The following is a 23368-nucleotide window of genomic DNA, read 5'->3' as shown; positions in this document are numbered from 1 at the left end:
TAGACAGAAATGGTGCCATCTTATAATGAGCATTAGCGAGGGCCAATTATATGAAGATAAGACTGAAAATGAGAGAAGTGCTCATTCAAAGACCTCTCTGAATGCTAGGATGCCTTGCCTAGAGAAGCTGACATTCAATCAAATGAGTTATGTAACCAGTGAGTCTTTTTTTGGAAAGCCTAATTGTCTACATGATCATGCCTCAGTCCAAATGAAACCAATTTACAATTTTGGCATTTAGCAGACGCTCAGAGTAAATTACAAGTGTGAGATCAGAGTAAATGGCATGAACCCTCGTCATCAGACAACAGGGGAAATGGTTCAGTAAGTAGTGCAAAGAAAACAACTTGGTTCATCAAAGAAACTAGGATACCAGGTAAACATCAAACCAAGCATCTGACTAAACTACATCTTAACATTTGTGATCAAGCAAAAGCAAAAGTAAACAACATGTGAACAAAATTACCAACCTATATCTGCATAACATCTATCAAAATAGGTGGTAAGATATGAAAAGAAGGAGTGCTAGGGGGTGAGCTGGAGTCTGAATAGGTGAGTTTTAAGACTGCGGTGGAAAATGTGGAATGAGGCTGCAGTTCCGACTGTGACTTTCTCACAGTGCTGGAAAGTAACTAAATACCTTTACTCGAGACTGTATTTAAGTAAAATGTTTCGATACTTCATACTTCTGCTCCACTACATCTCAGCGGTAAATACTTTTTACTCAACTACAATTATTTGACATCTTAATAATAGAGTGAAATTACTATAGCACAACATATATTAACCAAACAATATATAACCGATATATGCCAATACTTTTGTACTTTAGCTCAAGCAAAATGTTTAATACAGGACTTTTACATGTAACAGAGCACTTCTATATTGTGGTACTGCTACTTTTACTTAAGTAAAACATTGGAGAACTTCTTCCACCACTGCTTTGTCATTGTTATGCAGCAGAACAGCACAAGACAGACTGTTCTGCAACTGGAATAACACAGTGACAAGTGTTTTGTTTCCAATAATGTATTAATGCGTTGGGATCAGATATTTGCATTTGTATGAATACTGTAACAAATAAGACTGCAACCAGCAATACTGCAGTGATGATGTGAGTGTGACATTAGCACTGGATAATTTGCATTTTAAATCACAGAACAACCACTCACAACATGCTCACAAGGTGTCGCATCATGACGCATTGTAAGACGAAAAATAATATAGGGCTTACATTTTTAAACTGTTCCTGCTGGGGACCCTCCTGGACTCCCTCAAGGACCCCTGGGGGTCCCCCGACCCCACTTTGAGAATCAGTGGTTTATGGAATCTTTCATTGAGGTTAGGGCCCTTTGAAACATAGCCAAGGGGTGCTTTACGAGTTTAATGGCAGAGTTCAGATGTGTTTTTCACACTGAAACTCTGATCTCAGATTACCTGAAGTTCACCCTATACTATACAGTACACAGATACCAGTATGGCCTAACCTATAAGACAGCTTTAACACCTACTGTACCTGACACCTGTGTATCATAGACTGTATTACATTACTAAAATTTTGATCCGCGTCATAGCCAAGCTGTGGAAAGATCCCCCCATCGTGATGGAGCAAGGGCTGCAGACTCACTCCCTATATCTTCTATAAGTCAGAAAACTTGTCACTTAGCTTCAAGAATGTTTTATTTTGTTGCATTAGTAATTGTTGCCTATTTATCACACTATGTACATTACTTAAATAGATGTATGCTATTAGTGCATCTACAGATGCTAAGTTTGTTATTTTTTAGACACAATCATGCTAGTCTGATGTCTACCTGCTATCATAGTTAATTTGTAGCACTTGTTTTCTTTGCACTCAGTTTACTTTAATTGGGTTCTTGCTGCTTACTCTAATCTTGCACTTAACAACAGTACTGTACATGTTAAGTCACTTTGGATAAGATTGTCTGCTAAACGCCTAAATTGTAGCCTAAATTATTCTCTACCAGTGCCTTTGCTCTGATTCTGTTTAAACATTTGCAATCTTGAGTCTGCACCAACGGAAGAGATTGCTCAGCCTTCAATGTGTACTCAGAGAATTAACAGAATGCCTGCACACTGATGTGAAATTCCGGTGTTGTGATGACTGTCTACAAGGGCTTTACATGTCCACATTTAACAAAGGAAACATATCACCGACAGGTGGTACTCATTGCATTCAACACAGATGCTATTAAGAAGACCGTCGAGTAGCTTCTCAAATCACATTCCTGTAGTTATGAGGTGATGAAAATAGCTATTTATGAAATGAGTCCTTTTGTGCACAAAATGTTTCATCAGCACAAAAACTGCACATCTAAATGGTCAATTAAATAAAGAGGGACACTAGAGAGAGAATAGATAATAATTGATTGATTGAATTAAAACAAAAGTAACTTTATTTACAGAGACAGCTTAGCCTGTTACTTATGCAAGCAATCTACTGCCTTTATAGTGTCTACCCTTATCACATGCATGCACAATATCGCACTGTGATGTTTGTTAATGGCAACATGAAGATAGAATAAATAACAGAAAGTCATATCAATCAATCAGTTGAATTAGGTCAGTCAATCACACACAATTAGCTAGGGATTTCTATCTTCTTTGTATTAGGGGCTGCGATATGGATTCTGCATTATTAATGTGCACACACAGGCACACGCACGCACACGCGTACACACACACTCGATCGTGCAAATGCACTCACCCTATTAAACCTCTCCTCTCTTCCTCAAATCCTGGCTTCAGATTTCTGCACTTTGACACAGCACTTTGAGTCTTAACTGAGAAAGCTGGGGGCTGCATTTACTATCTCTGTTTCTCTCCAGATCACTTTCCTCTCTCTTCATACATTGAAAACATAGAGTTCACATGAAATGTACTCTATGTTTATGTTAAGAGCATTGGTGTGAAGGTTAACTGCTTACCTAGAAGGCTAATAATTACAGACAGGATTAATCTCTAAGGTCTCGCCATTTCTTCACTGAGATTCAAATCCAGCTTCCGGATGAAAAAATAAAAACTAATAAAAACTAGCAAATCCACTCTAAAAACTAACTGAATTAGAATATATTCAAAACAAATTATAACCTTGCCTCCTATGTCTCATTGTCATCTTGTTCTCTTCATCTTGACTACTTTGCGTATTCCAGAATATCTTACTGTATGTACAAGCTTGCAACACATTGGAATGCGCTGTGAGATCTGCTATTTTCAAAGAAACTTTGAGGTTTGGAACATTTTTGCCAGAGCAACATACAAGGAACCCTTTGTTCACATGATGAGCGGGGATTGGCAAAGGACTGCATAATCAAGTCGAATGAAAGAGTTGGTGGTTACAAAACAGATCTGCCTCTGTTCATCCATTTGATTGGTCCTCTGCCATGTTTTCATCAAAAAGGATGCTTCTCACCACTGATTCTGAGCGTCTGCCACCAGGAAAGCAGATTTCAAATCAAGGTCAAACTCTGCCGTGCCGGTACGTCACTGATCCCCCCGCCACCCCACGAGAGCGCTCCAAGATGGTATGATGTTGGACAGTTTTCTAATCTGATGTCTTTTTCAACCTGTAGAGGGCAGGATTTCCTTTATTTGCGCTGAACAATGTAGACAAATAGTTTGCTAGCGTTATCAAGTGGCCCTATATATCACTTTCTAAACAAATAAATGGTTTACTGGTCTTTAAACATGGATTTAATGCTGCACTAGAAGATGACATTGTCTGATTTTATATATTACGTTCCAGGTTGGATTTGGACTTGCTTTTAAAGGACCATTTACTTTCAACAGTTTCACAAAACTGCACTTTTCTTCTGTATTTTCTTCAAGGAACGTTTATGACAGAAGCACATTTATACAGATTATTCTTTGCTCTCTGCTAGATTTTGCTTAAAGGGCAAGACCACTTTGGTAGAGGTTTGGGTTTTGTAGTTACCTTGCCATGATGTAACTCCAAAGGTGGACACAAATAATTGCTCCAGTGATTAGAAATTGATGATTCAAAATATGCTCCTACAGTAGTTGACTTACATTGTACAGTGAAGCAGCTCTCAAAGTCAAGAAAGACAAGAACCTATTTGAAAAAAATAATAAATAAAAAAACTGCTGTTTTGATCAACAGTCGTTTCTGAGTTAGAGAGAGAGTTGGGGGGGGGGGGGGGGGGGGGGGGAGATGGAGTGATAAGAGTGAGTAAATGATTGATTGAGACATCAAGATGCAGTAATGATTCGGTTTGTTGTAATGACTCATCAAGCAAGACGCCGTCTCTTTATCTTGATTGGCTATTACTCTCCATGCACCTTAGAATCAATTTCTCACTTTGTACATTCATCATCCCCTCTGATCTCTTTGTTTTAAAAACAACTCTTTTTACTTTATTAATCCAATGAAGATTTGCCATGTAATCCCAGAAAAAAGTGTGAAAACTGTCAAACAATTAAAATAAAATAAAGAACTAAATAACAAATTAATAACGAATAACAAATAAATGACAAACTCATTAATTGCAGAATATTGAACAAAACTACGACCATATAAATGAGGAATCCACACAAAAGACGTTTATCCAGTGACGTAGTGGTGTCTGGAGAAGTTGGTATATCAATCAACCAACGAATCAATCAATCAATCAAATGAACCCCAACGGCTTCCTGGGCGCTGTTCAATAGTTTCCCACTTCCCACTCCTCACAGGCTGGGTTAAATGCAGACCTTAAAATGGGAGGGGCATAGAAAAGGTAGCCTAAAATGGTCTGTCCCCCTCACCTAGGCATTGCTTACCCCAACTGCCCCCCCCCCCCCCCCCCCCCCCCCATCCGGTTGAAAACAGCACCTTGCACATAACAGCAATAATTCTTATTGAGGGTGGGGATTCACTGCCACCACTAAACAAACCACTTCTGGGGTTCTGCATTGTTTGCTGTGTTGGTGAATGCCTAATGCTGGTAGCTATATTAGAGATGATTAAACCCCTGAGGCTATTTGATATTTGCATGAATATCTCAAAACGAAACTGAAAGCTCAAACAAAACTAATTACACAAAAACACAATGACTGTCAAATTACCAGGCTCATAACAAAAACACACATTGTCAAAGCCCTCCAGCACATGCTAATGGTTGCAGTTATTATCAAGCCATGTGGGAGCTATGAGGCTAGTAATGTACTAGCATCGGCGCACAAGCCAGAATATGGTATTAAATGGTACTGACTACGAGGGTGGCTGGTAGGGGGGTGAGTGGCTGCCCAAATGTTGTCCGTCTATGTTCATCTGCTCATCTATACACATATTGTATATGCTGGGAATGTCCGCTCATCTGAAAGCCCACCTTTGCTCCTACTACATCTGTTCATGTCTGAGTGTGTGTCCGTCTATCTGTGAATGTGCCAGTTTCTCCCACTATCTGAATGCTTGTCACTTTGTCAATGTGTCAAAATGTCCGTCAATAAGTGTGTCTATCTTCTTGTAATTTTGTCCATCTGTTTCTTAGTTTTTCTGACGCAATATTTACTTTTGGCATGTGTATGCTTTCTTTCAGATAGATACGGTGAGAGAGACAAGATAGGTGGGAGAGAGGGGGGTGGATGACATGCAGTAAAGTGCCTCGGTCAGATTTGAATCGGGGTCAGCTGCGAGGAGGACTATAGTCTTATTAATAGGTATTGCGCTCTTACTTGGTGAGTCACCCCTGACGCCCCTGACGTAAGATCTCTGTGTTTATTTGGCTTGTCTATCAGTGTGTTGGCCTGCCAGGTCTATTTGGCAGTCTCACAGCTCATCTATAATTCTACCTGTCTGCCAACCAAGGTTTTTGTTTTTGTTTGTTCTTTTTTAGGTGTGCTCCAGAAGCATCCTCTTTTGTTTTATACAATATTTTGCTCTTTGATTCGCACTCTTTAAGATCTCCCTAACTACTTCTCTCGCTGCACTCCACCTCTCCCAAATGGTTCTTACTTCAACCTCAACCTCTAAAACATTTGCATTATTAACTCCTTTCTTCGCACCTCACATTACGCTACCGTTCCCCTCTCTCACGCTCTCTTCATATACTCACACCTTACCCTCATTTTAACCCACCACCATATATCTCTCTCTCCCTCTCTCCCCCTCTCCCTCTCCCTCCCTCTTTCTCTCCCCCTCTTTCTCTCTCTATCTCCCTCCCTCAGCTGCAAGTTATCATATAAATAACAACAGTGGCTCCTGTTGTCACAGCTGTAACTTTGCCAACAGCGTTCCGTGCGCACCCGCCTGTTCGTTGCGTATCAACAAAACAAGGTTACCTTCAACAGAAGCGGTTAGACATATATTTATAGAGCCACAGATCGGACGCGCTTGTTTTGGCACAAGTCGGGGGAAGATGCATTTATCTCGTAGTTAAAATGTTTTAGGGGCTCCGGTGACTTTCTGCGTTTTGGCAGGGGAGACGTTTAATTTCATAGAACACGGTTTATGGGAAGATGAGACAGAGAGTGCAGACTTCATAAACAGACAGATGGAAGAGAGGAGTGGGAGTAAAAAGGGAGCAGTAAGGTGGAGACACGACACGACTTATGTATCAATGTACACGTATATATAGAGGCTATAAAGTACCTCTTAACGCCGGTATGATATGTTTAGCAGCAGTGTCAAAAAGTGCAAGACACAGAAGGCACACATGTATCAAAATAACTTGTCTATGTACAGTGTGAAAGTAACATTTTGAGCAGCTGCTCGGGATTCTTACTTGTTTTTTATAGTTTTTGTTATAGCTGTAGTAATTAACTACAGAAGTTTCCTTGATTAATTTTTTCTTTAAAAAAGATGCTATGCGTGTTCCAAATGACCAACTTGTAGATAGTATACTTTTACCTCATAACAAAATGTGCACTAGCTATTGAGTGCACGACTTCAAGCCCAGGGTGACTGTTGTACTGTAAATGCTTTATACTGAAGTCAGTGCTCTATGAAGGACACCTAAATGTAGAGATGTTTTAGAAGACTGAAGGTGAAAGAAGTCAAACAGTAGGTTGCACAGACACCCGTTTTGTCTCTAACCCACCTGTATCAAGGGTACAGAAAGTCCACTATAACAAAGTAGTAAACCATGTTATAGGTTTGTCAACATTTTTCAAGATTTAAATATATTTTTTAAATAACCAATCTACAAGCTCCTAACCCAAGCAGTAACATATACTGGGGATACCCTGGAGCATCACCAACGACAGGCGCCACCCCAGCCACAAACTGTTTATACCCCTACAACGACTGCAGCCAGGCAAGGAGGCCTACTGTAGTATCAAAGGCAAGACCACCAGGTTTATGAACAGCTTCCATCCGGCTACCATTAGACTGAACAAGCCGTGACCACCGCCTGTCACCAGACTGGACTTGGACTTTTACTCTTCCTTGTGGACCTACGGTACCATATTTACCATGTGGATTGTACCAGTGAAAGTTACCTTTGTGGACTTATGTGGTTGAACCTGACAATGCGCTGATACTCTTTGCACCTTAGTCTCATGTACAACGCACTCACACACTGATATTGTCTTTGCTCCTTAAAGTCTAAATATCATGTACAGTACATACCTGCTGCTAAGTTCATGCACCTTACTGTATGTCTAACCTAATGTAGGAGTAAATAAGTCTTTTCTTCTTCCAATTCCTTTTTGAACATGTTTAAGGATGATCAATGATCAAATTGTTTTGTTGTTAATATTGCTTTTTTAAGTATATTATGGCATTGTTATTTGTTTTTAATTTTTTATTTATTTTTTACCTGCATGTTCAAAATAAAGATTATCAAATCTTCCCCCTGCTCCTCATCCCACATTTTTTTACACCTCTAAAACTGTGACAATAAAGCTGAAATTCTGATTCTGAACTCCCTCAAGGACTCCCCGGACCCCACTGTGAGAACCAGTGCTTAACGCATTAAATCCAGGAACGCGTCTGTGTCATTTTAGATTTATTTGGCTATTCAAAAATAGCAGATATACAAGCTCATAGCGCGGCTGCTATTTTTTTTAAATTGTGAAAATGTGTGCAAATCTTTGAATATATATACAAATGTTCGCTTTAAAAAAATATATATATTCAAAGATTTGCACAAATTTTCGCGTTTTTCAAAAATAGCCAAAACAGGGACTTGGGTTAGATTTGTCTGGGGTAGGACTGAGGTTGACTGCTGGCGGTAGGCTTCTGTGCACTGTATTTTTGTTGTTTCCTTTGTTGTTGTCTTTATATTTTCTTTTTTTTCTTGTGTTTTGTTTGTTTTGTTCATTTGTATGATGTGTATGGTATGTCTTGTCTTGTTATAATCGTTAGTAATGTAGTTATTGGTTTAAGAATGTTCTTGTAATGTCTATTGTATGTCTTGTCTAAAAAATGTTTGCATCGTCTGTTGAAAGAACATTCTCTGTTTGTTTGTCTACAAAAGAAAATAAAGTACAAATCATAAAAAAAAAAAATAGCCAAAACAAATCTAAAATGACAGAGATGCGTTCCCGGAGTGAATGGGTTAAAGCGTTCCTCAGAGACATCTCTTATGTATGCATCTCGTGGGAGAAGAGGGAGGTCACGGTCAGGGAGAAGGGGCATACAGAGAGTGTCTCTCCCACAGGGACACTTCAACACAGACAGAAACATTTCTGTCTGTTGCAGGGTTCAATCCATCCACCGAGCATAAACCAACAATGCAGCATCGTGGCTGACAGAATGCTAATCTCACTGAGGTTGCAAAGGGCTCTCGTGCCCAGCTGATACTGACATTAAGCCTCTCCCATCTAGTACTGGTGTAAATACTTAAAGGACGACGACATCACCCATTTTCAACCTGTCTTCATATAATTGGTCCTCACTAATGCTCATGAAAATATGGCACCATTTGTGTCTACTCAGTCTGTGTCTCAGAGGAGGGCTGTGGACAGTTCAGAAACCTGTCTACTACCAGTGACATCATCAATTGGGAATACAAGCTAATAGAAACTGCAGGCTTTCTATTCCTGGAAAGTTAGCATGCTACAGTATAATGGAAGCCATTGTTCTCGCGTTAATAATATAAAAAAATAATAATAATTGAATGGCAATGGGCAATGCCGGGAACCCCTGCTATTATCCTTCTATAAATGTGTGGAATCTCCGTCCCCTGCATATCTCGAAAGCTGCACAGAAGAATGCACGGAATCTCAATGTGAAATGTCTGATCGATGTCATGGTACTATGACATCATATAGATGGATGGCATAGGAGGTATGGGCATAAAACTGATGTGTACAGAATACAGATGTGTACAATGGGTACTCTGACAACGGGTACAATGGGTACAACGGGTATTGCATAACCGGAGGGGCATGCTTTCCCAACAGGCTTCGTTCCCAAACGGCATCGTTCCCAAACGGCATCGTTCCCAACGGGTATCGACCTAGTCTCTCTGAAAGTAATGACGCAAGACAAAGCAACATGGTTCCACTGTCATCTTTGATCGAGTAATATCTTGATTAAGACAGCAGCTTTGATCTTTTCAAAAGTCTTGGTCCTTTCTATCTCACCACGTTCTTATTAGATTTATTAACCAAGTAAAGGGCTGGCAGGCATTCTGACAGCATGGGGGAAGTGTTTGCACACACACACACACACACACACACACACACACACACACACACACACACACACACACACACACACACACACACACACACACACACACACACACACACACACACACACACACACACACACACACACACACACACACACACACGCGCACACACACACACACACACACACACACACACACAGCGTGCATCCGCTCACACACACACAAATGTGTATAACAGACATGGGCATGCAGAAACCACGTAAACGTGCAATACACTGTAACGCACATGTTTTGTTCCTCTTCACATGACCTCCTGCTGATAACTGTCATTAAGCACTGGCAAGACACACTCTCTCTTTCTAAGTATGTGTTCGGAGACCGTGTGTACGGGTGATGCCGACTGCATACCAATTCTGCAGGTGCAATGAGATAGATTGAATGATAGAAAGAGTGAGTGAGAGAAAGAGGGAAATGAGTGAGAGACCTAAGCACAGACAAAGGGTGTGAAAGTGTATGTGAGAGAGAGTGAGGGACATGAATAGACTCACAATGAGAGAGAGAGAGAGAGAGAGAGAGCGCGAGCAGTTTTCTGGGTAAAAGAAGTAGAGAGAAAATGAGCGAGAGAGTGAAAGAGAGAGAGAGAGATTGAGGATGACAAGTGGTATTCAGCGTGGACAGGGTTGCTACAGCAATTTAACAAACTCCATCCTCGCCTCGTTAACTGTTTTACTAGATTAGAGCAGGACATAAGAAAAGTGCACAAGCAGCAGCTTAGAAAGTCACGCTTCACTGCACTTCAGACCCTGCTGCGCACGCGTGTACCGTGTGTGTGTGTGTGTGTGTGTGTGTGTGTGTGTGTGTGTGTGTGTGTGTGTGTGTGTGTGTGTGTGTGTGTGTGTGTGTGTGTGTGTGTGTGTGCATTTTCATGCATGTGGAAGTATGTCATGCCTCTAGCTGTGTGTGGTCGCATGTTTGCGCATGTATGTCTCACAGGGTTTTGTCATAATTAAACATTAAAGCTTTTCTTTTTTTTCCTGACCTCCATAAAAATGCAAAATAATCACTTAATACAGCATATTAATTATAATTCCCCTCTTCGGCAGCATTCACCAAGGTCTCCAAGGTTTTCTCTAATACAGTGTAGGGCTAATATACTGTAGAGTAGAGCAGGATGACACCTGGGTTACTTGCTATGGCAATAGGTTTGCTAAATAGGAGCTCAACTTAAAATGATAACCTATTGTAACGTCCGGTGCTCTTTCGGAGAATTCTTGGCAACAACATTCTTTAGGAACACTCTTTTATTTACAACACAAAACCAGCAACCACCAAGTGGAAATGGGACATGGGGTGCCCACAGCAACTATCCATGTATGTCATGGTGTAGCACATAAAGCAAAATACAGTAACACACTGATCTATCCTCCCAATGCATTCCAATAGCGAACAGTAACTTCATATGATAGTGAAACAATACATAAAACCAAAATAACACCACTAATATACTAATATATATTTTGTGGACTGCTTTTTCACAGTTTCACACCTTTTTGTTAAATGCTGTTGCATTATGTTGGTCTGTGGCTCGATTTTTACTATGTGCTCCCATACTTTTATAAACTTGAGATGAACTCAAAGTTAATCACACTCTAAAATAGCGTGCTACAACAGAAAGGCTTTAGATAGCTTTGAGTATAGCTTTGCATCCATGAGGAAGTCTCAGTGATGAAGGCTTAGCCTGAAACATCTGTGCTGCAGTATGATTTTACGCCGCTGTGTTGCTTCAACTTGAAATTCTTGCGTAAAATTTGATTGAAGTGGAGCTGCTGATTTGAACATTTAAAACGTTTTTCCTCTGTTGTATGAACCATTTGATTCCTTTCAACATTCTGTAGTGGTTATACGCACCAAGCTTCACAGAAGACGTTTTCAACTGTTAAACATGAGTAAGACGCCACCAAAATGTTGATAAAATCTGACAATGACGACAAAATCAAAATAGGGACAAAATAAACGTATAAAATAAATTTGAACTCCTTTCCAATTGCCCCGCTGGCAACCTATGGTGCCCCCCCCCCCCCCCCCTTGAAAACCACCGCTATACATACAAGATGGAAAACAAGGACACTCTCTATTAATCTACTCTACAAACTCTGCTTCCCATTCACTGCCAGTGAGACAGCCCAGGAAACAGTGTCCTGGTGACACCAAAAAAACATCAAAAACCATCTACATTCTTTGTTTTCTGGTCCCCATGCATTTGGGTACATGGTCACATACTGTATACAGCTTAAAGCTGCACTATGTAACTTTCCTGTTCTACCCTGGATTTGAGCCCGGGTCTCCTACACAACGTGCTGAAAACCGCTGAGCTAATAGAGCCTGCCTGCTTGTTCAGTCGAGAAATTGGATCCAGAAACAGGATGTTTCAGTAGCACTTTTTAATTTCTCACTAATAAGTATGCTGACATTTATCCCCCTGCTCTAAACTCAATCTCTCAGAATAATCAGCTGTTGATGAGCTCAGTGTGTGTTATATTTGTATATGTGTTAAAAATGAAAGAAAATTGAATTATTATCAGTACCTCCACTGATATAGATGCTGCATATAAGCTCAATGTGTTATAATAAGCGAGAAAAACCTGCGAGCAGGGTACATACAGTACTAGACCATTTTTTTATCCCATATATACACACACAAACAGTGTGGTTGGAGTATAATCTCTGGCCCCCGCTGACTGGCCGTTTAATCCTGTATAAGACAGTGTGTTTGTGCGAGTGTGCGAATGTGTGTATGTGTGCGTGTGAGCTGGCAGAGAGCTCTCTTTCCCTCAGCTCTTTCATCAGCCTTGTTCTTGGCTCAAGAACTCCAATCAATTAGCTCCCCACACAAAACACAAACATACGCACACGCACACGCACACACGCACACACACACACACACACACACACACACACACACACACACACACACACACACACACACTTTTTCTCTGCCCGTCTCACACAGATGCACTTCAGCGCGCTCACATATACACGACACGTTTCCAGAACCTGATTATGTGCTGTCAGGTGTTGCTGCCAAAAACCTCTGAAACAAAAAGGTGAAACATTCACGGATCTGACATCAAAGCACTTCAACATCCGGAGCTCTGCTCAGCTTTCACAAGTTTTTGAACATCCCCATGGCATTATGACATCAAGGCCAAGGAGTTCTGCTGTTACCTCCTATATCTGTGGGCTGTGCTTTTTCTTATGCTTTTTTCTTTTTGGGAAAATGGGGAAAAACGTTGATTAAAAAAAAAAGAAATTGTTTAAAATAAATAAATTATATATATTTTTGCCTATAATGACATGGTTAAAAGTGGTTAAATTGGCAAACACAATTGATGACAGTCAATTCAATAACTTAATTACAGTGCAGCCATCATGATGAAACAATATTTTAGCAAAAACGTAATTGAATTCATGATCATTAGTATTATCATCAAATTCCTAGTATAATATCAGTAAAGTACGGTACAGGGGTCCATTACTCTGGGCCAATTCATGAATTATGCTATGGAGGTAAAAGCGACATGCACACAGATATACGCACGAAAGTAAACTCATCACACACACATGCATGCACACGCACACACACAGAGATGCACAATTTTGGCTTGAAGCTCTGATTCATATTCATAAATGCAGTAATATATTGTATGGTTTAGCTGGCATCTCTCTTGCCTCCAACTCTTTTTCTAAAAATAAACGGGAGCTTTACTCTAGTCTTTGTTAACGGAACACCTTTATCATATTTCATTTAAAGCTGAAATCCGTAACTTTTATCTTTTATGTCCTCTTCTGACGGTGAGAGGTAATTGCAACTTGATTCGTGGCAGGCCAAATATCCACCACTGATCCAAGAGAGAACATCTGCTTGGCCAGGGGAGATAGAGGGCTTATGAGCTTCAGACAGGTCTACTTGTCAACCAGTAAGTGTCCTACTTGACAGGCAGGTGTCCTACTCGACACCAGGGTCTAAAGTTCTCCATGCTTCCATGGAGTAGGGAGTCTACTCTACCAAACATATTGTTAAAATAACGTTTCATTCATTAAAATGAGTTCCAGATTGCAGCTTTAAAGCCTGTTATTTTTCCACACCAGTCGTCAGATTGATGTGAAAAACATGTCTTTGACGTGCACCAGTTAACAGGGAGAAAGGATACTACTGCCGCTGAGCATCGCTTATTGAAACCAAAGGGTGAAACTAGCCACAAGCTATATAGGTGCCTTTATTTATTATATTATTATTGCTAAAATGGCTACAAAACAACATGTAGTAACCAACAATCTTTCAAGGTTCAGATAACACGCTGTACCCTCGCGGGGAGCTGTCGGTAAAATGTTGCGGTTTGATGAATTGTTTTAGGCAGTCTTGTTGACTGACAGGTAACTTGACAGTTCACTGATGGCCGTGTTAAAACAAGACATATTGTTTCGCTCTGAGACGGGACAGAGCAAAAGGCTCGTCTAAAACATCACGTTCCTGCGTGTTTAACATCAGAATGCACTGACGTCTACTGAGAGATGGAGAGAAAAAACTACAGACAAGATGAAAGTACGCAGTCAAATGCTCAAATGTATCCATTTCTAACTGTACTGTATCCGTGTACCAATGTAACAGAATGGACCTGTAACTCTTAGAGTTAAATGAACTTTTTTACTGCATATATGGATGGGGGGGGCAGTGAAAAAAAACATGCAAAGAGGAAAAATAAAGTCAGATGTTGAGAGCCAGAAACATAAAAAAGGAAAAAAAGAGAGAAATATGGAAATAGGATTGAAAATGGAAGTTAAGAAAATCACTACAAAACCTCAACCAAGATTTGAAAAAGAAAGGACAAGAACCAATGATCATAGATTGTATGAAGGATAATAAAAGACAAAGACAGACTGACAGAGATCGATTGGGAGAGAAACTAGATATTAGAGGAGATAATAGCTGTGGAGTATTGGCTGGCTGCACATCTGACCTCTCCTACCCTCTGCATGGCCAGCCAATCACAGGAGAGAAAACCTAAGTTGACCCCATGAACTCATACCAGTGGCAAAAGGGAAGAGTTATAACGGCCAGATATCAGCTGTGTGTGTGTGTGTGTGTGTGTGTGTGTGTGTGTGTGTGTGTGTGTGTGTGTGTGTGTGTGTGTGTGTGTGTGTGTGTGTGTGCGTGCGTGCGTGCGTGCGTGCGTGCGTGCGTGCGTGCGTGCGTTGGGGGGGGCTTTTATACTGAGGAGAATTTATTGCCGTTGCCAGACTGTGATATGTGACCAAAGGGTTGATTGGTGTTTAATAACAGAGAGAGAGAAGGAGAGAGCGAGAGAGAGAGGTAGAATGCAAGTGAAGGACAGAGTGTGTGTGTGTGTGTGTGTGTGTGTGTGTGTGTGTGTGTGTGTGTGTGTGTGTGTGTGTGTGTGTGTGTTCGTACCTGTATTCTTCCCGGGTAAAGACAGGGATGACGGAGGGCTGAAGGACCGTGATCTCCACCACAGTCCTGTTCTCCTTCACCGGCTCGCCATCGTCGAAGGCGACCACGACCAGCTGTCAATCATGCACAGACACACAGCGAGTCAACAAACGGTCAATACACAGAGTTAATGGGGGAGGAATGTACAGTGCAGGACAGCACAGCTGGCCGGCTGATGAAGCCGCCAGTCTTTATTGAATACCTGTTGGCTGTGCAGCCACATTGCATTTTATCATTTCAACTGGCTGACAGCAAAGATAACATTATAAATATAGATCCGCCTAGCTCACACCATAACAGAATACAAAAGAGACATTTTGATTTGGATTATTGACAATTACAAAAGAACATAGAAGGTCAGCGGAGGAATGGTCGCCTAACACTATGTTTACACAGGCAGTGACTGTTGTTGTACGCTGTAAAATCCTCAGTGTTCATTTAAGTCTGATAGTGTACAAATGGAACCAAATTAACCCATGGCCAAGGGTCCATTTACTTCCCACTGATGATTCTATCTGTAGTAGTATAGCCACTAGTCGACTCACAGCCTGGACGGGTTTGGGTAAGCTTCAGACACATCTAACGTGGTTTCACATGGGTGGGTCAACCCCGGCCCAATAAAATTAATGATTCAGGTCGGGTCGTTAATTAACACATATTTTGTTCGGGTCTGATTGGGTTCGGTCGGGTTTGAATCACATCCTGACCCATCTCACTAATGTTAAAGTACTATGCAGTTGTGGGATGCCCTCGTAAACGATGCCTGTGCGTTTGCTCCCATAGCACAGGTTTCCTGGTAGGGAGATCCTATGCTAGTGACCAGCCATTCTCATTCTCCTGGCCGCTATCTTCTCACTCGGTAGCCCCCGCCCGCCCCCCCCCCCATACAAATGCTGGTTGGCAATGTGTACATCCTGGTTGATGTTTAGTACAGCACGTAGGATTCTGGTGTAGAACCAATCCACAGACTTCAGGGTCCCGCATTTACAGCCATATAGATGAATGTGTATGTTTGCGATTGATAGCAACTCAAGTCAAATCGTTTTTTATAGCGGCAGAACTCCAGATGAACACTCCTACCCTCTGATTGGCCATCGGCACACTGTTTGCTCATTTGCATGAAGTTGAAGCCTGCTCAAATGTCTTTTGTCGCCAAAAACTCATTGCCAGCAGTAATTTCGCCCTCTGTGTCTCCTCGTCTCCCAGCACTATTTGGAACCGAATGACTCCCGGTGGCTTTGTCTCTCGTTTTATTGCTGCCGGTATGAGCGCATGCAGGGTAAGGGGGATCAATAGATCCTTAGCGGTGCATTTCGGTCTCGGTCCTCGTTAGCCCTGCTTCTCCATGTGGCACTGGCATTGTACATGCTTTCAAAGCTGCATTAAAATAGATTCAAACAAGGGCTGAACACAACTGTTCTATATCCAGGGAATGTTTGTTTCGGAATCCCTCATTTCATACTCCTAATGGGTGATAAAATAAAGGAAAAACCAACATAAAGTGTCTTAGTAAGGCAAGCCACCAGAACAGCTTCAATGTGCTTTGACAGAGATTGTACTGGGACTCTACTGGAGGGATGGAACAACATTCTACCAAGAGATATTCTCTCATTTTGGTGTTTTGGTGATGCTGGTGGAGAGAGCGCTGTATAATGGGTCCAAAATCTCATTCTTTTCATTTCAGCTGACTGTGAGGACGCTGAACGCCTGCGGTGGAACACATCGTCCTTCCAAGTTCCGCTCCTTGCTGAACAGGTGCTCCAACCAACCTGTAGGAGTCGGCAGTTGTGGACAGTAACTAAGTACATTTACCCGAGTCCTGCACTTAAGTACATGTTTTGATCCATGCCTCTGTTTTTGATACTCCTCCATCTGGTCATTTATTTTTACCACAGGTGGGAATATGTTTTTTACCTGTGTCTGGTAACACTAAATTAAATACATTTACTTGTGGTAAATGTTATGGTTGATATTTATGTCAGGTTCCCAGATTGACCCTGGAGTCCCTATTTTGGGATTCGTCCAAACGCGATGTGACGTCTCATGAGCTTGTAGGCTATTTCCGCTATAGGTAGTAGTTCACCCAAAAAAAAAAAATTCTATCAATTAAAAAATAATTCATCAATCGCCAGTCATCAAATTATTGGTTTAGGAATGCGACAAAAACAAATCTTCATGTGGGGTGTGTAATTGATTGAAAATAAGTAATGTTTTGGGTAAACTACTTGAAGTGGTTAAGAAAATGTTCCCCATACATTTTTGGGGTTGTTTTTTTACAAATCAAACGATTTGCACCACCATGTCCTCCTCCAAGGACATCAAAAACTTGGTGAAATTAGCTCAAATAAATACTCTAAAACAACAGTCAGTTGCTAATGAGTCACTGGTTGTATTTGTTCTTGGAAAGTAAAACTGTCATCTCACTCATAATCCCCAAATCAAAATGAGTACATAATTAATGTTCTTGTACTATTTTATCTTTGAGAGTTATTGGGAGCAAACAAGGTAGAATGAGTCCCCTGTGTGATGTCATCAGAGGACACTGGATCCTTGTTATAATTAAAGCTAAATTAAATGATGGGGATGATTAAAATTAGCATCGCCCAAAGCCTCCATGAAGGGTCCTGCTGGGGAAATAGAGTTTTCAAACTAATGAATGTGTTTTATTATGCTTAGTAGAGCACATACAGCAGGGATTCATATGAATACGTGTTTAGTGTAAAGATACATTTATGTACGCCAATGCTACACGCGGTCACAAAAAAACAACAAAAAAACATTGATGAATCATGTTGGCAATTAATACTAAACAATAGAAACCTGCAAAGACTGATGGATGTGTGTGTGGTGCGGAGTATGTGCGTGTGTGTGTGTCTCTGTGGATACTCACACTGAACATGAGGTTGGGCTCTTCATTGAGATTGACCCTGGTGATGACATTTCCTGTGTCTTCCTCCACATCAAATATACTAGCAGAGTATGGATTGATGGCCTCCGGGTCCACCTTATAGCGCACCAGACCAGCTGGAGTGTCCTGTTCATAGAACAAGTACAAGTACTTTTTAGCAGGACAGAATTTCTTTCATGTTGAGGAAAAGAAAAGTCGATTAATAAAATACATAGAACACATTCCCTTTTTTAGAGGGACACTAGGGTTCATGTGGTTAATGTTAATAGTGAATTAACTATGAGATTCAAATGTTCTAATCAAATTAGGGCATATACAATAATATTGTGTTAGGATATTATCCTAATGAAAGCTTATGCTGAAATCTGTTGGCCTGATATGACCATCAGTGAATAGAATTCTGGATTAAGGAAGGTCCACCAGGAGCATGAAGATTAAGCGATGCTTCATTCTAACAGCTTGATTCTTTGGTGAAAAATCAACCTAGTTTCAAAAATAAATTATGTTGCTTTATTGCCACGAAATATAATGTGAATTAATAAATAGAATAAACACTCCCGTTGTGTAAGGAAGATTCCATAATCTAATATTCCTTCAAATAAAAGAACGTTCGACTATAATAAATAAGGTTTGAATTAAAATAAACTAAAAATAATCTGCCGCGCAAGTTCTCACGAGACTTTGGGCGCATGTAACCTTAAATGGCAGCTGGTCTCGCGAGATCACAGAGCCGCCAGTCTGCGAGGCAGAAGGGAGTCTCCTCTCAAGGCGTTACTTTATCATATGACGGTGTCGTACGCGAGCCGATCTACAAGTCCACAATGCGTGGCTGATGCAATGCGTTGTGGGCTTGTAGATTAGCTGTGTTTGCCACCAGACACTGTCATACAACGAAGGAGGAATCAACTGCCTTGCTGTAAACACACAGTCAGACTTCACCGCAGAGTCACACAGTAACTAACCAGCAACCTTGCTCGGTACTAGAAAGCACACAAACATTTAATCACACAACGTCACTTTAATTTATTAAAAATAAGACAACGAGACTTGACCGAAAAAGCGATGTACAACCGATGTGGATTGTCCCACACAGTAAAACTCCCTCCTTGTCACATATCTCTTGTAGCCTACCTTAATTTAGATTTACTGTAAGCAAAAAACAAATAGAGTTTTCATTATAATTGCCCGTTTCATGTCAGGTAAAGATTGTTCCAAATTCCATCACAGCACAATGAGCACACATCCTTGGAGCGATGCGTCTCCGTTCTCCAGAAATGTCCGGGCTTGTATCTGAACCATACTGCTTTATTAAAACGAGGCAACAGAATAAAATAAGTATGAATCATTCATTTGATCTCACAAGAGAGCTCGTTTCACAGCACCGACCGCGGCCGGCGCTTATAGAGAAAGAAAGAGACTTCTGCTGTGTTTGAATTAAGTTTTACTGCATACAATATTTTATATTAAAAATAATATATTTGAAAATCGCTAGGCTCGAATGGAACGAACCCACGTGGTGTTTTAAAAGGAATATTCTAAAGACATTTTTGGCCAATTCTGACAGCCCTGGTAAGGAAGGACCTTTACTGTAAGTCTTGAAGTGCCATCACACTTTTACTTCTTATACAGTTCTTTTTCTCGAGTTACCTGCAAATTAAATAAGACAGTCTGCCACTGTGTCATGTAATATTCAGTCCCCTATAGTTCAGAGATCCAATATCTACTTTAACATGATTTCAAAAGCCAGAGAATGGATTTCCGCCCCCCAGGTGACCGTGCTTGCTTCTTGAAATCCCCATGAGAACATTTTAATGAGCCTGGGTCCTGATGTGGGAAAGTGGATTTACCTCCGAGGCTCTATAGGTTTAGGAACCCTGCTTTAAATAACAAGGAAGGCATTTAAGGTCATATTTACATAAAAACTCATTTTCTGCAGTGCCAGCGTATGATTCAATGTTATGGCTAGCGCAACAGATAAATACCCTTCTCACAGGTTGGGCCGTGGAGAGTTAAGAATTTAAGGTCTGACTCATGAGTTTTCAACATTGAAAAAGTATTTTTCTAAACTATTCTCTAAAATATTTACGGGAGAAATTGAACATAAAATGACCATAAATAAGGTTACACGGTTATCTCCCGTTTCCACTGAACTTATATTTTGTAGAGTGAGTCAGCAAAAAGTCAACTACGGGTACACTTTCACACCATCAAAAGATATTGTACTTCAGAGGTACAGTTTGCTTCTAAAGGCTTCAAATACTGTATAGCCACAAATACCCATGAATATCCAAGGATTTTATCCCTTGTTTACTTCATAACATAACATATTAATTAACATATTAATAATAGACATCCTTTAGAGAAAAAAGTGCTGATGTGTGTTGTCTTTAGAGTTTCAAAAGAAGCTCTTTAGAGTTCAAAAGAGGCAAACATGACCCTAAAATTATCCATACAGTTTGTGCAGCATAAATCAAGTCTTCTGAAGCCAAACAATCACACTGGAAAATATCTATATTTACACCACTGTTGGCATTCAAAGCTTCATTACAGCACGACAGTTTTTGAAAAGGTTCGCGCACCAGCTGTGCACCAAGACATCATACATATAAACGTGGAAGTGTTATGGTAATTCTTTGCTGTTTTTCCAACTCTGAAGACCTGTTCACCAACGACTTCAGTTGTTCTGGAGAAGGCTGCTGCAAAGTTTTGCTGGCAACCTGTGCATTGTGTGTATGTTTTCAAATTGGCGAGTGGTGAGTAGATGATAATGACATAATTTTCAAGTTGAATGAACATTCCTTTAAGTGGGCCCAAGGTTATTAGTAATCTGTTTAGCCATAACTTTGTAGAGGTAGAGTGCTTGCACATGAAAATCACAACTCCCTTAGCCAGTGCAGAGAGATATTGCCTCTTGTTATGTCACTTGTGTAAGCATTTTTAGAGCAGAACACTAGAGTTTAACAATGGTGTGTGTGATCCTGTGTAGAAGGGGGCTGGATGAGCCCTGGGTCAACTCTTAATGTAGTACCAGAGTCACTGGCAAGCACTTAACATTGGCCTGGTTCCAACAGCAAGCCATGTACTTAGGAATCAATTTACGCTAAGTGGCTATATCAATTATGTTATACATTGGGATAAAGCTTCATCCTATACAGAATAAGAACCGGGCATAGGAATGTTACAGAATAGAACAGAATAGAATAAAATAGACAATACTCACTACAGGGTCAGAGTCGTTAGCCATCACCGTGGTAACAATAGTACCCTTGACAGCATTCGGGGCAACCATGCCTTGGTACACTGAGTGGCTGAACACTGGAGTGAAGTCATTCATGTCCTAGACACACACACACACACACACACACACACACACACACACACACACACAAACACACACACACACGTCACTAAAGCACAAAATATAAGCAATAATACAGGAAGGAAAGTGATATAATGTGATATATTGGCTCTGGTGTGCTGAGGCCGAAGGCGGCACACTAGTTAATTTCTTCGCTCTCTACAAGTGGTCAGTGACTTCGCCACCCCCCCCCCACACACACACACACACACACACACACACACACACACACACACACACACACACACACACACACACACACACACACACACACACACACACACACAAACTATCCAATTCTCTCTCTGCTGTCTCTCTCCATTAGTCCGACAGGCATAAAGGTGCCATAGAGTGGCAGACATTCAATAGCTGGTTAGAGGAAGAATTAGCATCAGACATGGACCAAGGCACTTTAACAAAGAGACGTGTGGGCATACTGTAAGGCCATTCCAGAAAATGAAACAATACAAAAAAGGCTCACACATACACATCTCAGTGCCTGATAGGATGGGTGTTGGATCCGTATGAATTTGAACAGAGACAGCCACACACCAAATAGCTTCCGTTAACCACTTACGCTGGATTTATACTTTGCCACAACATGGTGTCACGCGGTGAAAGTAGCCGATCTACAAGATCATGACATGATGTGCCGCATTGTGAGGTTGCATATTGGCTACTTAAAAAAACAGTTTGGCAAATTTTGCCTATAATGACATGCCCATAGGGACGCCAGGTTGAATGTGTGGCTAAAAGGGTTTTGATTTTCTGCTGTTGTGGCTGAGGAACAGCTGTGTGCTTTAAACATCACAGCAACAGAAAACACAAATCCCTTTAACGGGAGCTACAGTATTTGGTGTGCAGAAATCTCTGTTCAACTTCACTTTGTAATGTACACACACAGACACCCAATGTACTGTACATAGTGTTCCTCTATTTAATGTGATCTTCCAGTATTTTAATGGCACTCACTGTCAACCTCTCTTTTTCTCTCTCTGCCTCATTTCCTTCACAATGACATATCCTTGCTTTCTGGCAGAAACCTTGTATCTCCATAATTTCAACTTTTTATGTTTTTTGGTAAATTAATGCCCTGATTCGTCACACAAAATGTGAAAAAATAGCCGACTAAAGCTCACAACGTGTCGTGATGCGATGCGTTGTGAGCTTGTATATCTGCTATTTTAGAAAAATATTTTTAAGTGAAAGTAGCTACAGTAAGTGTGTCTGTGGAGTTTTATAAATATCGACGCAATGAAAAGTATTAACAAGAGCCTGTGACTAATAAATAATAACTACATTGGTTACATTTCCTGAAAAGTAATGGATTTGGACATACAAGGTTTCCATCCGACAGTGATGATATTATGCATGTAGCAGACTTACTTTCAAATGTGTGCGCAGGTTGGTTGTCTTGCTCAAGGACAGCTCAACAGCACGGACACAAGCGCGCGCGCACGCACGCACGCACGCACGCACACACACACACACACACACACACACACACACACACACACACACACACACACACACACACACACACACACACACACACACACACACACACACACACACACACACACACACACACACACACACACACACACACACACACACACACACAGGGCTGTCCTGGGGATTAAACCTACAGGCCTCTTGTCTCCCTACTGCAACTCTGCCCCCTATTCTCACCCACTCAATGTAATCTTCACTGTAACAGCAGCTACCCCAGTAAAAGGGTGATATCAGCATAGTGGAGGAAACGATGGGACCATGGGGAAAAGGACGAGGTCCAAGCTCTCATTTGCTTCAATGCTTCACAGAATGAAAACAAACAAGAAGGTATATCTGAAAATATTGAGTGAGTATAGGCAAATAATAACAATTATCAACTTAACCAGCAAGATAGCTGGGGTACAACTGACATCAATGTATGCGACCTGGAGAAAGGGGAACGCTATTATTATACTAGTGATGGAATGCACTCGCTATAC

At 40.9% G+C, this 23368-nt stretch overlaps 1 protein-coding gene across 1 annotated transcript in view; it reads right to left on the bottom strand.

Moving 5' to 3' along the window:
- The window catches only part of LOC311059872 (protocadherin-15-like), a 240989-nt gene that overhangs the window by 58382 nt on the left and 159239 nt on the right, over positions 1 to 23368 (bottom strand). Inside the window, exons 25-27 of the mRNA XM_084077970.1 lie at positions 21237 to 21353; positions 17999 to 18142; positions 15070 to 15182 (exon numbers count right to left, since the gene is read on the bottom strand). Coding sequence (XP_083934096.1) covers positions 15070 to 15182; positions 17999 to 18142; positions 21237 to 21353 — 374 coding nt within the window. The remainder of the gene's footprint in view (positions 1 to 15069; positions 15183 to 17998; positions 18143 to 21236; positions 21354 to 23368) is intronic.

The sequence above is a fragment of the Gymnoscopelus microlampas genome (genome assembly GCF_963454915.1).
Source record: "Gymnoscopelus microlampas genome assembly, chromosome: 14".
In the NCBI taxonomy this organism is placed as follows: domain Eukaryota; kingdom Metazoa; phylum Chordata; class Actinopteri; order Myctophiformes; family Myctophidae; genus Gymnoscopelus; species Gymnoscopelus microlampas.
Note: the sequence above shows the minus strand (reverse complement) of the source record. Positions and strands in the feature narration are given on the sequence as shown.